The 15,833-nt window shown below is 51.7% G+C and overlaps 7 protein-coding genes across 7 annotated transcripts; 3 read left to right on the forward strand and 4 right to left on the reverse strand.

The window, feature by feature from the left end:
• Positions 1-152: 152 nt before the first annotated feature.
• On the reverse strand, positions 153-3,028 carry IAQ61_009087 (uncharacterized protein; the record flags this gene model as incomplete). The annotated part of the gene is made up of 2 exons (XM_003836711.1): positions 153-2,078; positions 2,138-3,028. The coding sequence occupies 2 exons, from the start codon at positions 3,026-3,028 to the stop codon at positions 153-155; spliced, it is 2,817 nt and encodes a 938-aa protein (XP_003836759.1).
• Positions 3,029-4,922: 1,894 nt separating this feature from the next.
• IAQ61_009088 (uncharacterized protein) lies at positions 4,923-5,918 on the forward strand (the record flags this gene model as incomplete). The annotated part of the gene is made up of 2 exons (XM_003836712.1): positions 4,923-4,952; positions 5,058-5,918. 2 exons carry the CDS (start codon positions 4,923-4,925, stop codon positions 5,916-5,918), a joined length of 891 nt encoding a protein of 296 aa, XP_003836760.1.
• A 468-nt stretch (positions 5,919-6,386) lies between these two features.
• On the forward strand, positions 6,387-8,436 carry IAQ61_009089 (uncharacterized protein; the record flags this gene model as incomplete). The annotated part of the gene is made up of 3 exons (XM_003836713.2): positions 6,387-6,457; positions 6,909-7,905; positions 7,971-8,436. The coding sequence occupies 3 exons, from the start codon at positions 6,387-6,389 to the stop codon at positions 8,232-8,234; spliced, it is 1,332 nt and encodes a 443-aa protein (XP_003836761.2). The 3' UTR covers positions 8,235-8,436.
• Positions 8,437-10,608, reverse strand: IAQ61_009090 (uncharacterized protein; the record flags this gene model as incomplete). Its single annotated transcript, XM_003836714.2, has 3 exons — positions 8,437-8,682; positions 8,765-9,899; positions 9,966-10,608. The coding sequence occupies 3 exons, from the start codon at positions 10,606-10,608 to the stop codon at positions 8,475-8,477; spliced, it is 1,986 nt and encodes a 661-aa protein (XP_003836762.2). The 3' UTR covers positions 8,437-8,474.
• An 88-nt stretch (positions 10,609-10,696) lies between these two features.
• Positions 10,697-10,882, reverse strand: IAQ61_009091 (uncharacterized protein; the record flags this gene model as incomplete). Its single annotated transcript, XM_066098252.1, has 1 exon — positions 10,697-10,882. The coding sequence occupies one exon, from the start codon at positions 10,880-10,882 to the stop codon at positions 10,697-10,699; it is 186 nt and encodes a 61-aa protein (XP_065951891.1).
• A 296-nt stretch (positions 10,883-11,178) lies between these two features.
• IAQ61_009092 (uncharacterized protein) lies at positions 11,179-13,327 on the forward strand (the record flags this gene model as incomplete). The annotated part of the gene is made up of 2 exons (XM_003836715.2): positions 11,179-12,373; positions 12,466-13,327. The coding sequence occupies 2 exons, from the start codon at positions 11,179-11,181 to the stop codon at positions 12,741-12,743; spliced, it is 1,473 nt and encodes a 490-aa protein (XP_003836763.1). The 3' UTR covers positions 12,744-13,327.
• Positions 13,328-13,626: 299 nt separating this feature from the next.
• On the reverse strand, positions 13,627-14,826 carry IAQ61_009093 (uncharacterized protein; the record flags this gene model as incomplete). The annotated part of the gene is made up of 2 exons (XM_066098253.1): positions 13,627-14,405; positions 14,484-14,826. 2 exons carry the CDS (start codon positions 14,824-14,826, stop codon positions 13,627-13,629), a joined length of 1,122 nt encoding a protein of 373 aa, XP_065951892.1.
• Positions 14,827-15,833: the final 1,007 nt, after the last annotated feature.

Below are 15,833 nucleotides of genomic sequence, written 5' to 3' on the forward strand. Positions count from 1 at the left end.
TCTGGTGTGGTGGGATGGCGTGCTGGGACTAAGATGCATAGCGCGTCGTCTTTTTCATGGTCGTAGACTCAGATTCAACATCTAAATGCCTTGCAGCGTTTACTATTTACAACGGCGAAATCCATTTCTACCTACAAGCTCGCCTGCTCGCCTTACACTTCAAACGAAAACAGCGCTGTGGCATTCACAAAGCTGGCATGCGAGCTCACCAAAAGTCCAGCATCGGATGACGAGCCTCTGCCGCTCGCGGTTGCAGCTGAGCCAATCTGTCGCCAGTTGGTGCAGTCGTTCGCATAGTATCCCGAGAACGACTGGCCCGTGACGTTCAAGCGCAGACATACGGGCGCAACAATATCGGCAACAACGGACCAACCGTCAAGCTGGCCGTTGCCATTGGCATCCCACTGGAAGGAAACACCGTTGCTTCCTGTTAGGAATACAGCGGCGTACCCTGCTGCTGTTGACGGCTGGCCGTTGTTGGCAGTGAGGTTGTTGCGCATGACGATTCCGGCTTTGGTCCAGGGGTCAACAATGTCTACGGACAATACCCTGGCGGTGATGCTTCCGTCTCCTGTTATGGAGGCTGGTCTGTACACAGCCGCCCACTCATCATAGGGGTCGAAGGCGTCCCTACCGGCTGTTCGAATGCCGATCACGTCGCAACTCTGGCCAAAAGTGGCGGGCCACGTCGAAGACGCGACATAAGTAGAGTTGAGCGTTGGCGACGAGCCAGGCATAGTGCCCGATACCTCGAGGCTACCTGCGGCTCCTGTCCGCGAATTCGTATATCTAACGGTCGCGCTGAATCTTGGCGGAGTGCATGATGAACCCGCAAGCTTGTACGTGGCAGACGCAACGCCGTTTGCCGGAACAGCGGTAGGAACGTTTTCAGCCGTGAACTCTGAGCCCACTGAAATTTGCACTCCGGTGAATTCGGCATCATCAAAGTTGAAAAGGTTGAGGACGACGTCTCCATTGCCCGTCAGAAATTCGAGGCTCAACGCACCATCAGCCAGAGATACGCTGTGGCTTATTGATCGGCCGGCACGCTTCGATGGCTCGATACCAGAGCGATATGCGATTCTTGCGGCGGCGATGTTGGCGCGGGATAAATTGGGCACAATGTAGTTGCGAAGAAACGTGTTTCCCCATATGCCGCTTCCGTTTGGACTGTTGAGAAAGTCTCGACCACGAGCTCCAAAATTGTCTATGAGTGTGTTGTTGGCAGTTTGCATGCCTGCGCCCTGATTTGGGTTGTACCAATTTCCCTCCGGCAGGAAGTTATTCCCAGTAATCGTATAAGAATTGCTACCTTCATCCGTGTATAGGCCGTAGTGCAAAGAATCGTACGCGTAGTTCTCCGTTATAGTGGTAAAAGCGCTCTTGGAAAGCGTGTAGATACCAGCAAGGTCAGTTTTCGAATATCCATAACCGTGGATCAGATTCGCATGAATGGAATTGTTCAGGGACGTGGTTGGCGTAGTGTATGGCTCAAAATACTTGTATGTTCCGCGGTTTACGTAGAATTGACTGCCTCCAGCATCTTGCATGCCCCAACCGTAGCCAAGGCAGATACCTGAGTAGGGGATAAAGGAAATGTCGTTGTGTGTAATGTCCGAATTTTGTACGTACGTGAAGAAGATGGGAACGGTGGAGGTGAAGAGGCTGGAAGTGTTGTAGAAGATATTGTCCTGGACCGAAATATGAGCGTTGAGCATGCGGGCATCGCTGGGATGATGCGCGTCTGGCCGGTTTCCACCAGCAGTGATTGAGTTGCCCATGACCTGTGTGAAATAGCCGCCGGTGATTGATATGCGGTCGGCCCCCAGACCAACACCAGTCTGATGGGCGTTTGCGTCGTTGCCAATACCAAGACCCCCAGCCCCAAGCTGCGTGTATCTGCCACCGGAGAAGCCAATGTGATTCGCGGCGCTAACTTGAATAGCACTTGGCATCTGGAACCAAACTTGTCTGCTTGCCTCGAACTCAGGGTAAGTGATGTTTCCTGGGATGTAACCTCCAGTTTGCTGGTCCACGTAACCAAAGCCTTCCCCTGGCCTTAACCAGGTCGAGTGAGCCTAGAAGAAATTAGCCGAGCATTCAAAGCTACAATGAGCAAGATGCCGAATGAACTTACGAAATTGATATTTTCGAAGAATATGTGATGGGCAGGTGCATCGTATGTGCCTCCAACAGCGAGCAGGACCTCAAGTATACCCAAATGAGCATCTATTTGAGACATATCCTCGCCATTCTGTGGCTTGTAATAAATAATATTGGCGTCTGTGTCCAAGAAAAATTGACCACCATCAGTGAAAAGATCGTACGAGTTTTGTACCCAGACTCCAAATTCAGCAAACGGGGATTGGACAGTATCATAGCCAATGATGTTGTTAGCCCAAGAGTTTTGCTTCATCATCAATTTCTGATTACTCGCAGATTCAATTGGTGCATAGCGGTCCGTGAAGGAATTCAGAAAGCGAACTTCAGCATTTCCAATTCCCCTGATGGACATGAGGTAATCATAGGCAGTGTTATTCCAAGACATTCCTTCATTATCGTACGTAAAGTCGTTGCGGGTGATTTTTCTGCGCGCATAGTTGACCGCTTGTCCATTGACATAGAGGTTGCGAGATTTAGTGCCAGGCGGTACTGGGGCCGAGTAAATGCCGTCAGAGCCAGCGGTCCAGTTGGTAAGTTTTAGCCCCCCAGATATGGTCGCACCCGTCGAATCAGCCTTCCAATTGACTGAGTGACCGTTGTTTCCCGAGTCGGCGGCGGTGAGAATGAGCGGTTCAGAAAGAGTGTAGATGCCGTCCGCAAGGTGAACGGTGACATCCTCCGTCAACGAAGACGATATGGCTTCGCGCACCGCTTGCTGCGCCTTAGGAAGGGCCTGGAAAGGTCTTCCCGAGCTGCCATCGTTGCTATCCGAACCCGATGGTGAGACGTAGAAGTCGATCGCTGACACCAAGGCAATGCTGCTCCACAGAGAGAATGCCAACGGAAGCGCCCGCTTGGATCTCATATTTAGATAGACGCACTTGCAATAGGTGAATAACCGTTGGGAGGAGGGAGGCAGAGACGACAGAATGAGATCCAGGAATCTGTTGTTGTGCTCACGTCTATGGCCGATCTTATATGATCAAAGCCAGGCGAAGGATGAGATAGGATACCTAGTCTGCGCACTTATTTAATCCATGTCTCTTGGCAACATTACCTGCAGGGGCGATCAAGTCTTCACCAGGGCAAGGACGACTTCGTATTATCTCATCGTGGACGAGAGGCATCCAAGCCCTGCAAGGGCCCATCAATTTCGCGATCCTAGGACGCTACAAACCATGTATGCGCCCGAATGAGCTGCGTACAAGGCATCCATTCTCGTGCCTGTCGCGCTATATGCAATCTGCAATTGAACTAAACATGGAAGAGAAGAGGTTAGTATATAAATATGGGAACGTATGGGGAAGGTCCAAGCCAAGATGCGGAGGTGTGGAGGAGCATGCAAGGGACGGAGTGTCGATTAGGAGAAGTTGGAAGCATCCACCGGAGCGAACAGCCAATAAGCAGGGCAGATCTGGGAACGCACAGACAGTTATTATGGAGAACGGTGAGATGGTAGTTGATGTGATGAGAAAGTATTGATCGAGAAAGATCATGGGAGAAGAGCCCGCAGGTGGCTATATCTACCCTACCTAGGCCCCACTGGGACGTATCCCGGTCAACCCGGGATGGGGGGAATCGCCAATGGTGGTAACGCCGTCACCACCGGATGGTAGGTGCTATGGATGATGCAGAAACAACAGTAGTGAGGAGGGGAGAGGGTAGAAATCGTTTCCCTAAAAGAAGGATCAACGACTTGTAACATGTGAAGAGGGGGACCGTTGGGTTGCACGCCTGCTGGTTTCCGTTTCCCATCACGGTACAGGCGAGAAGCACTCGTGTTCTGAAAGCTAAAGTCTGGATTAGTTAGGTAGGCATGCAGCATTGGCCCGGTAGACTTCGGTACGATAAGTTCATGGTTTGGCCATGATAGTTGGTAGCAAGCATGCAGCCGGACGAACTTGCCCTCTGTATGGTGTAAGTATTCTGTAGTATTTTGCGGCGAAATGAGCAATACGACATTGTTACGGTCCGAAGGGGGGGGGGAAGTTCTCGGGGTTGTCTTGACCGACCAGCATGGAGACTTTTGGCACCTGCTCAAGGGGTTTCAGAGTGACGTGATCCGCGAGAGTCACGTGCTATTCGTAAGGATCACGTGCTTTATGTGGAAATGAGAGTCACGTGTGGCATATTAGTCACATGCACCAGTACTCTAGTCTGGTCCATGTCTGGTTTGTATAGGCGTCACGTGCACCCTGACCATCACGTGAATTCAATCATCACGTGCTCCATTCAACTCTCCCAAACTGCCGAATCACGCAACCCCCCCTCCAAATGTTGAAATACCTACCACTTCACCATATGCATTACCAACTATCGCGGAACCCAACCGAAGCTCCTGACTAATCCCCAACCCAAAAAGTCCAGAGTATGATGTTAACTTACCGGGAGAACAGCCTAGTGTACCCTATGGTTAGGGATGAAGCTAGACGGATTCCGGTAGCGTGGGCAGACTGGAGGTAGGAAAGGCTGGAGGCAGTGGCTTGGCCTGTCGTTAAAGTGCATGATGTTGAGGGTCAAACTGTGTATCTGCCGGGTCTGGGAATGGATGAGATTAGTCACACAGACTCGGTGGATTTCCGCGTTATACTGCGGGACAAAAGCATGATGGGTTACATGAGCGAGATGAGATGATGTGGTAGGTAGCTAGAGATAGCTGGTGTTGTATAAAGCTCCGGGTGTGTGTCGTGAGTTTATATAATATTGGAATCTGATTGTTTTGATATTTCTTGCGTCTTTTGCTTATACTCGTGTACAACATGTCCATCAAGAACGTCATGATCATTGGTGTAAGTCTCCAGGAGACGGTTTGAAGCGTTGCATAGCATACAACGACGTTCACTGCACTCTTCAATTGTCTATCGAGAGCACCGTACCGTTACTAACGCATCCAGGCCGGCGGCAACCTAGGCCCAGCCGTGCTAAAAGCCTTTCTCGCAGACTCTTCCTTCACCACCACTGTGCTCTCTCGCAACGGCTCAAGCTCCACCTTCCCATCCGGCGTCAAAGTAGTGCACGCAGATTACGATTCCGTCTCGAGTTTGAAGGGGGCTTTCCAGGGCCAAGATGCCGTTATATCGCTTGTAGCAGGCGTCGCGCTCGGAGACCAGAACAAGCTCATCGATGCGGCGATAGCGGCAGGCGTGCAACGCTTCCTTCCCTCGGAATTTGGCGGCAATACGACTGATAAACGTGCACGCGATATTGTGCCCGTATTCGAGGCCAAGGTGGCCGCGGTCAACTATCTGAGGAGCAAGGAGGGCCAAATCAGCTGGACCAGTGTCAGCAACGGGGCCTTTCTCGATTGGGGACTGCAAGTGGGCTTCTTGGGCTTCAATGGATCCACCAAAACCGCAACTCTGTTTGACGAGGGCAAGGCTGTGTTTTCAGCGACAAACCTCCATCAGGTTGGTCTCGCGCTCATCAAGGTCCTCGAGAAGGCGGATCTTACGCGGAACCAGTACGTCTGGGTCAACAGCTTTCAAACGAGCCAGCAGGACATCCTGAAGACGGTCGAGAAGATTACAGGTACACAATGGACGGTAGAGAAGCAGAGTACGAAGAAGCTTATTGAGGAGGGACGGGCCAAGTTGCAACGGCAGGATTTCAGCGCCGTGGGGGATCTCATCCAAGCCATGATTTTTGGCGCAGAAGACTACTTGTGTGATATATCTGGTCAAGGGTTGTGGAACGAGAAGCTGGGTCTGCCCAAAGAGGATTTCGAGGCAACTCTGAAGAGTGCATTGGGATTGTAGAGGTTGTTTGATGTTGACAGTGTGGAATGGTGCTGCAACAATAGGTACCTAGGGTTGAGGAACCAAGAATGAAACACAGTTGACTACGGTACAATCTACGTCTGATGTATCGTTTTTGATGTGTGAGATTTTGAGTGGAAGGTCTTCAACCAAAGAAACAACTAGAGCGAAACAAAGACTATACGTGACAGTTATCTGTCGTCCCTCCAACTGTGGGTTGATGTGCAGTGCTAGGATCTCATGGCATCCTCGTCCATCTCAAAGTAGACTAGAGCCACCCAAGTTAAACGGACTCTCGACCAACAACGCGACACAGCCAAAAGTAAAGAAAGTTACGTCTCCCCACTGATTCGTCGCAACGCGTCACCCGGTCTTGTTTCTCTCTAGCACAACCCTTGCAATTAATTGATTATTGCCAATCGAAGAAAACGAATATACCAAGCTCAATCAACCACCTTGGCCCTCGCAATGGCGGACCGGGCGGCCAAGCGGATGCGCCGCATAAGTACCGAGTATGACGAGAGCAGGACCAGCAGCAGGTATGTGACAAGAAGACCAACTCAAGTGTTGGCTTACCTACTCCCAACGCGCAACGGGCAGCAGCGGCGGCGGCGGTGGGGAGCACAGCATACGGGGGCACGGGGCAAACGGGCAAACAGGCGACAAGACAGGCGCGAGCATCCTACGAGTTAGTCCGAGTAGACTGCACTGTCGTGAACTGTAACCTAACACCTAATCAACCTGCATCAACCCGTCGGCCGTGGACAAACAAGACAGGCTGAGCCGCAGAAGGGAAGAGAGCGCCACCTCAACACCCCTGCGCGTTGCTGCATTGCACCTCTTCTCTCCCAGAGCCGCCATTGCCTGATTGTCACTTTGCTCTCTATTGCTCTCTACTGCTCCTGCCGCTGCTTTCTCTCTTCTCTTCTGTTCTCCTCTCTACGACTCCATTATCTATCCTGTACCCCTCTCTACCCCGACTCCAACCAGCTACACTACACCTGCTGTCTCCTCCTCGCCCTACAAAACAATGCCTCGCCTACGCTCGCGCGCAGCTCCAGCAGCACCTCTAACAGTTCCTAGTGCTGCTCCTTCTGCCACTTCCACCCGCCCAAGACGCTACAATGCGAACCAATCACCCGCTGCGGCCGTCATCCAGCGCTCCTCGCCTGAAGAGACACGTCAGTCGATACACCTGACCGTCAAATCCTCACCTGGCAAGCTCAGACAGGCCACTGGTGGCGGTGACATACCCAAGGGCCGAGTCAGCAGGACAAATATTGTATCAGGCAAGCGCGCATCTAGGAGCAGCCGTGTCGTGCGTGAAGTCGACAGTGATGAAGACGAGGAGGAGGACGAGGATGCCGAAGAAGCAGATGTCATGGATGTGGATGAGGACGATGAGGACGATGAGGAGGAGGACGAGGAGGAAGAGGAAGAGGATGCCGACGGGGACGAAGATGAGGACATGGACGCCGAAGGCGACGAGGACGAGGACACGGACGACACACCTGCGCCGCGCGCCGTCGCACCATCAAGTCGAAACATGCCCGCCAAACCAGCGATAAGCATCACAAAAGCCCAAGATTCGGTTAAAGCAAAGCAAATGGCCCTGGACGCTTCAGACGACGAGGAGCTCAGCGAGCCCGACTCAGACCTCGACGGTGAAGAAGAGGATGCAGAGGGCGAAGACGAAGACGCAGAGGGTGAGGATGACGACGACATGGACGTCACCCAAGCGGATGGCATGGAGGAGGAGATGGACAGCGATGGGGAACTCCTGAGCCGCGATCAAACGCCCGATGTCAGCAAAATGACCAAACGCCAACGCGCCATGATGGCCGAGGAAGAGGACGGAGCCCTTCTCGCCCTGTCCAACGAGGCCCAAAAGAAGAAGCATCTCACAGCCGAGGAACACGCCATGCGACGTGCGGAAATGGCAAGACGGAGGAAGAATCTCAGCGAGAAGAGAAACGAGGAAGAAAAGGTCTGCTCCCAACCGTCCCATTCCCATCTCCTCTTACCCACTCCCATACTAACCCACAACCCCAGCTCGACACCATCAACCGCCTCCTCAAGAAACAACCACCTAAACGTGGTCGTCGCGTCGTCCAGGACGTCGGCTCCGGCGGCGAGGAAGAGGAGGCCGAACGCGCAAATCCCCTGTTTGTCCGCTACGTTCAGAATGCAAAGGGCACCGCTCTCGCTGTGCCGGACGAGTGGCTCAAGGCTCCCGTGGGCAGCTTGTTTGCAGGCCGAGCACAGAAGAGCAGTTCACGGTCCTGGACGGGGAGGATGGTCGAGGAAGTGTCTTGAGCGGTTATGAGACGTTATGATGTGAGAAGATTGGAATACCTGAATTCTGGGAAGGTTACTTGCCAATGCATTGGGCGACTGGAGGAAAAAAGTTGAATACAACACCCGCTGGTTGAAAGTGTTACACCAGTGGAGTGTGTAAATTAGGTTTAAAGCAAGTACATGATTGTAATAATTCAAACTCTTTGCAATTCTCCCTCATCATCATTCCCTCCATACACCCCATATCCCAAAGAATAATCACTCCACCTCTAACCTCAACGCATCATATTGCACATACACGCTCTCCGGTAACAACGCACTCTCAAAGTTCGTGGCGTTGTACGGCAAACTCAATACAAATGCATTCTCTCCGGCCTTGAGGAACGCGGCATCAAAAGTAAATTTGTGCGCGAGGTGGTAGCAGATGACGGCGGAGCGGACGGCGCAGGAGGAAGATTGGTTGGAGCTGGTTTGGTTAGCTTGGGTGGGTAGAGGGGGGAGGAGAGATGCGGATAGAAGAGAGGATTGAGGGTAGACAAAAGACTTACGGAATCACCCACGGCTCCAAATCCCTCCCATTTACATTCACCATATACGGCAAATTGCTATACCTCTCACTTGCATTAAACACATCCGTATTTCCCGCGGCCGTCTTGGCACCTGCCAACTGCACCGTAAAGGTCGCCTTGTGCTTGCCCGCGAGTTGCCGCGCCTCTGCATCAAACAGAATAGTCCAATTACTGACATTCTCGAGCACTGGCTCCGGGCGCGCGAAATTCGCTTTTCCGCCAAACACGCTCCAGTGCACGTAGTTGAGCGCGGTAGCAACAGCGTCTCGCCCGACTTTGAACACGACGCCGCGGGGGAAGTCGGTGACGAAGTCGTAGGCGGCCCAGTAGAGGCGGTATTCCTCTGTGAGGAGCGGGTGTGTGGTGGAAGGTGCAGAGCCGTGGCGGAACTCGCCTGCGGAGAGATCTGGGGTGCCGATGCGGAAGAGCTCTGTGCCTGCGGATTCCGGGGTCCATTTTGTTGGCGGGAGGGATGTTGTTTTGCGGGCGTGGATGCGGATGTTGTCTTGGGTGTAGGATCCGAAGATGCCGTCGGCGGAGAGGGTGAGGCGGTAGGAGCCTGCTTTTACGCGAGGGATGTGGACGGTGCCGGTTGGGGAGATGTTGGACCAGTATTGGTAGGCTTTTGGGTCGAAGACATTATCTTGGTAGTCGTGCCCGGTTTCGGTGAGGATGGCGATAGGGTTCTTTGCACCCTTGGGGAGGCGGATTTTGGCTTGGAAGGTGCCTCGGCCGGAGGTTGGGACGAGATTGGGTACGTGGTGGGCGATGGAATCGTAGAAGGCGGCGTTCCAATCTGGGCGGAGGCCGTATTGCTCTGCGTCGCGGCGGAGTTGATCGAGTGAGCCGCCTTTGTTGAAGTGGTAGTATTGCGGGCCAAAGGTGCGGTCGAAGCCGTTTGTGATGTTGGGGACTTGATTGCCGTGGTGGTTACTGACCATGTAGTTGTAGACAATGCCGTCGACGACAAGGTCGGAATGGACAGGGCCATTGTAGTACGTGTCGACTGTGTTGTGGACCAGCCAGGCGCCGTATGTCGAGCCGTTTCCGCTGCCGGATCCGTCTGCATACATACCATGAGCTTTGTGGTCGCGCCATGTATCTTGGAATGTGTCTGAGGTCTTGGGTTAGAAAAGTGCGCTCGAATGTGCAGCAAATGCTACGTCGATATGGTGCTTACACTTGGTGAAGTAGTCTCCAACGCCCTTCACGTACGGAGATTCCTTGTTGGGAAGCCACCAAGTAGCATCCTGAACTGTGACCTGGCCCGTAGTGTCTGGTCTCGGTGCAGAGAATTTCTCGTTGGTGACGAAATGGGTGAAGAGTGGTGGATTGTGGTTTGGTCTGAACAGGGTGCGGAACTCTTGCAGATTCCGCAAAAAGGGCGATGTCTCATTTTTATAGACGACTCGGCTGAAAGTGTGCAGCCCGGTCTCTCCCTCCCTCAAGAACCAGTACTGCTCCAAACGCTGTCCCGTGGGCGCATAGGTTTCACCCATACTGATTCCACCGTACCTGGTGCCTGTTGAATCTGTGCCATTGTAGAGCTTGTAGGTCACATCTCTTCCACGACCCGGTGTCCAGAAGCCCGAGGGAGTGCAATAGCAATCCAAATAGGGTCCAATACCAGTATTCCCACTCTCCGTACCCAAGAGATTTTGGCCATCCAAAGTCAGGAGGTTGATGGACCCACGAGTCTTGGTAACCGATGCGACAAGCCTCTCATTAGAAAGTGTCAAGCTGTTGTTGTTCTGGCTCACATTGAGGACCGCCAATGTCGTCGAAGACAGCAGCAATGCTGCGGTAGCTGTCAGAGAGCGCATAGCAACAGTTCCAAGGCCCGATCGAGGCTGCAGATTTCCCTGGTCAGGTACGGTCCATGGTAATGTTTATATCATCTCCCCCGGGAAATTAAACAACGCTAGCGGGATCATCCTGGTCCTTGTCTGGGGCAATTTCGAGGGGTTCGTCTGGGGAACGCGATGCAATTCGGATTCTCGGTAGAGGTGACACCGAGCGAAACGGGTCCGAGGAGTTCATGACAGTATGTGTACGTCGTTTGGTGGCCGTGCGTGTCGTAGAGTAACCCATATTCATGCTTGTTGTAGTGCCTAATGCGAAGCGGTAGTTGGAATATAGTAGATGCATGTATCCTTGAGCAGAGGTGAAACGTAGTTGTCGTAGTGCATACGGCGAGCTTCAGAAGTCATTTGATCCTGTCAAATGAACTAGCATGACGTAAGTTACCTAGCACGTGCATGAAGCCCACCTCTCTTGTCATCAGTGTCATCACAGCTCAAGCTTCAACCGCATCATGTACAGCTTAACAACTCCTCCACACGCCAGAAAAGACAATAAGAGAATAATCTTGACCATTCCCGATACTAGGAGCAATGAGTCTCTTCCGTGGGGAGAGCGAGCCTCTGCTAATACCCACACCCGCAAATGTGGTCAACTTCTGTCCAAACGACCCAGATAATCCTCACAACTGGTCAAATATTCGAAAATGGCTCATGATAGCAGCCATCATACCCATAGATCTCAGTGTCTCCTGGGGTGCAAGTGGTTTTAGCCCTGTAGCAGGCGACTTTGCCAAAGATGTTGGTGTCTCACCGCAAGTGGCCGTCCTGGGGCTCAGTATGTACATTCTCGGCCTAGCCTTTGGTCCTATGACGCTCGCACCTCTTTCTGAGTACTATGGACGACGACCCGTCTATATTGTATCTTATGGCATATTCTTATTGCTGCTACTTGGAACAGCGTATGTGGAGAGCCTAGGCCCTTTTCTCGTCCTGCGCGCCTTCTCTGGCTACTTTGCTTCGACAACGATATCTAACTTTGGAGGGACCATCGCGGACTTATACCACCATCATGAAACCGGTACAGCCATGTCGTGGTTCTTGTGGGCAGCTACCGGCGGATCTCCCACGGGCTTTGTCCTCTTCTCGTTCATCGCTCACGGACGATCATGGCATGGCGTGTTCCTCGTCATGTTCTTCATTTGCTTCGCCTTCTGGATCGTCATGGTTGTTGCATTGTATGCCATTGGAGAGACAAGGCATAGCGTGATACTCCTTCGCCGAGCAAGAGCATTGCGTAAAGCGACTGGCAATGAAGAGCTTGAAGTACCAGATGAAATCAAGCAGCGGGAAACAGCGCAACTCTTCGGACAAGCACTTGCACGACCGTTTCGCTTCCTGTCGGGAGAAGCCATTGTTCAGTTTGGTGCTCTGTACAACGGCTTCTTATACGGACTTTCGTTCCTGTTCAACGGAGCTTTCCACATGATCTTTGGTCCTCAAGGGTACGGTTTCGACACCATAGGCGTTGGCATATCCTTCCTTGGTATTGTTTTGGGTATTAGTCTAGGGCTTCTGACCAATGTTTTCCAGGAGAGGCACTACCAACACCAGGTTACTAAAGCTGGAGGTCGCGACGTCCCAGAAGCACGTGTTCATTGCGCGAAGTTTGCCGCTGTGGTATTGCCAGTGTCTCTTCTATGTTTTGCTTTCACAGCGACGCCGAGTATTCACCCAATTTTCCCGATACTGGCATCTTTCTTTTGGGGTTGGAGTTTCTACACACTCAGTAAGTCAGATTTAGAACCTGTTGCCGAAAAGAAAAGCTGCCAATGCCAGCGGGGTCCAGAGCCTCGAGATTGACACTAATACCGTCTTTAGTTCTCATGACCTTGACATATACAGAAGATGCCTACAAGACATACTCGGCCTCTGCTCTCGCAGGAATAGGACTGGTAAGAAATTTAGCTGGCGCTGGCTTTCCGCTTGTCGGCAGAAGTCTATTCGTCAACATCGGGACGCGGAGTGCAAGTCTCGTCTTGATGGCCATAGCTATCTGCCTTATGCCTATTCCATTTGTGCTGGAGAAACGGGGAGTATCGTTGCGCAAAAGAAGCCCGTGGGCCGCAGCGCATGAGGAAGAAGATGAGACCGATTGAGAGCTGGGGATCTCTGTTGGCTACTGAAAGCGCGGTTTGGATCACTTGATCCGTGCATATTTCGAATCGAATGGAAGAAGAGACAGTCATTATATAACAGGTTGGGTGATGGCCTGATGCTGCAGTTTCACAGTCGCATTCATCGGCCCGCAATTGTGGGTCATACCATATTCGTTTGAAACAAGATCGAGCCATGGCCCTGACGATGCTACTGCGAACCTTGATTTGACATCGCCCGCAAGGCAATTCGCGTTTTTAGCATAGCAATGTTTTAAGCTCGACAGAGTTCTCTAGTTTTGATTCTGCGCAGTGGTTCTGTAAAGACTCGTCTAACAGGGTTAAGGGGCATGCAATGGTTCTGGACGAAGAAGAGCACCATCAACATGCAGCAAGTGTCACGTACAAGGACGAACCATGAGTCAACTCAGATCAATGTAATCTACCACTTTTCAGATTTTCAGGCAGTTTGCATATGGAGTTATCAAGCAGTTGTCCGCTGGGTTATGCGCGTTTGGCAGGATGGCTATCTTGCTGGTAAAGCAGGTCAAAAGTTCTTCTTAGGAATTTAGGGGAGAGAGTAGTCGAAGTGGTCACCGAATGATATATGTGTTGTACTGTGCTATACAGTGCTAAGCAGGTTGTTATGTGCCATAATGGAGGGAGTTTTGGTGGGTGCTCGGCGACAATGTGCGACTCACTCATGGGGTACGATGATCAGAATTTGATGGACAGAAACGTTGATTGCGCGAGGAGAGTCCTTGATACCTACTTGCACTGGCAAAGATTGTTGAAATCAAGGCTATGCTGCATGAATGAGCGTAACAAGATGCATAAGTGACCCCAACGACTATGGAACAGGCTCTGGAAGACGATGGCGCCGGTTTCAAGCAGGAAACTCGGCATGGTTGAAGACGTTGACATCGAAGGGCAAGTCGTACCCGATGTTCGACCCATCAGCGCGGACTGAACGAAAAACAAAATGGCGTACCCAAAGAGCACAAGCCTTACCGGGTGGCGTCTTCAAATTTCGTGTCACAGTCTTGCTGCTCAGTAGCTCACGGCTAGTACTACTGGTGTAGGTGAACTGATAATTAAGCTCGTATGAACCGCTGGCATTGAAAACGCCGACGCTGATACCGGCACCACTGGTGATCTTGATACCGGCACTGTGTGAAAACTCCTCAGATTGAGAGTCGCTTACACCAACCGTGGTGGATGTTGAGCTGTCCTGATCGCGGCTGGTCGTGTTGTCATCCCACATGGATAGAGACCAACTGCCCCAGCGCTGGATACTGCAGAAGGGATTGTCTATGCGGTCGATACTCGGGCGGTCGGTGGGGGGGAATAAACAGATGAAGGGCAATTTGACTTCTCGTTCCTTCTCCAATGAGGTGGTCGTGGTCGGCGCTGTATGACTGGTGAGAACGGGAGGTAGGGGGACAATATCGGACAGTTGAGCCGGCACAGGAAGGAGTAGCACGCGTGCCAGGCCATTGTTGGGCACAGTATCTGCGTGGTTGATAGATATAAATGTGTCGGCAAAGAAAGGAACCTTATCGGCATCGTAGCGGGCGCCCCTGAGCGGCTGGACTGCCCATATGCCGACGCTGTGCTCGCCGCCTGAGCCGTTGTCGTTCCAAACTTGTGGCGAAGTATACTCGCCTTGGGTTACTAAGTCGCTGCGCACACACCAGACATGGTCGAGAGGGGGGGCATTTCTTCCTCCCTAAAGGACGTCACCCATTGCCACGTAACCCGCTGGGGCTATGGGACGCCAGACACAGGCGAAACTGCCAGAGCCTGTGCCCGTAGAATCATAGATCCATGAGTACCCAGTAGGTGAAGCCACTGCCCGCTGGCCATTGTCGCCTACCAGAATCGTGGCCCGGTTGTCGTTGGCGCCGGCGTAAGACCTGATGGCCACAGAGCCAAGTGGGCGCAATCTTCCATTGTTCTGGGATTTGGGTGTCCAGAAGGAACCATCTTTGTCTGCTCCACTGCCCGCATCGCTCCATGCCAAATCGTACTTGCATGTCAAGGTGACAAGTAGTGGGCCGTAAGGTTGCACGGTGTTGTTGGACATGGTGTCTACAGGCAAGTACGTCAGCTAGGTCTCGGACGTATGCGTAATCGAGGCTCACAGCACTATGATTCAGAAGTTATTGTATGTAGAAGATTCTTGGTGGTCTTGCCGATGCAAAAGATAGTAGAAAACTGATGAGATAGAGAAACTCCTGGGCAGGATCGTGAGTGTCTTTTATACACAATGTGGCCTTATTAAAAGGTACAATTTCCATTATACTCTGCATACTTGCTACCGTAAGTTCAAGACAGACTTGTGTTCCCCTGTACTCGACACTGTCAATAGACCACTGACCAGGTCAAGCTGGTAGATCATCCCACCAGAGTGGTGTGTTGAGATGTTTGATGTCGTATACATTTATGCAAAGGCTGCATATCCCTTGTTCTTTTCGCCTTTCTATGATGCTCCTGTACGCGTACACGCGCATATGCCACTGTTTTTCTACAGGCTGACATACCGGAAAATGCTGAAGCCTCCTATTCCAGCTGCTAGTCAAGCTTGGATGCGCGTTTGCTTTGACCAGATCTCAATTGTGGCGTCCAGATATGCACAAAGACATATTATTCTTAACTTGGCGGAGGTTTGAGGGTGTGGATAATACATGAGTTAATTATAAGATATGCACTCACTGTTCGTATCTGAACGCATACTCCTCGACCTCACCACCACTTGGCACTTGGACACGGTGTCTGGCATTAGGTGCTTGGTATCCTGAGTCTCTTCCTAGTTAGGCAAAATTTCTATAGAGTTTATATCATTGTGTTAACACTACCTACCGTATGGTTACTAAAAATTTACCATATCGGGCGAGTCCGAGTATGGTTTTACCAGTTTTGACTGCTGAGACAATCTTGAAAATTCGACAAGTTCCTTATGCAGTTATATCCTAAAAGGGTTACAGAAGATCCATACTATACGTATGCACGTCATATGGTTCATGGCGAGATCCCCCCCATTTGTGGGGGGATACAGGCCAGAGCGGTAGCACTAGACCATCTCTGAAAGTA

The sequence above is a fragment of the Plenodomus lingam genome (assembly GCF_022343315.1).
Source record: "Plenodomus lingam strain CAN1 chromosome Unknown contig_5, whole genome shotgun sequence".
NCBI lineage: Eukaryota > Fungi > Ascomycota > Dothideomycetes > Pleosporales > Leptosphaeriaceae > Plenodomus > Plenodomus lingam.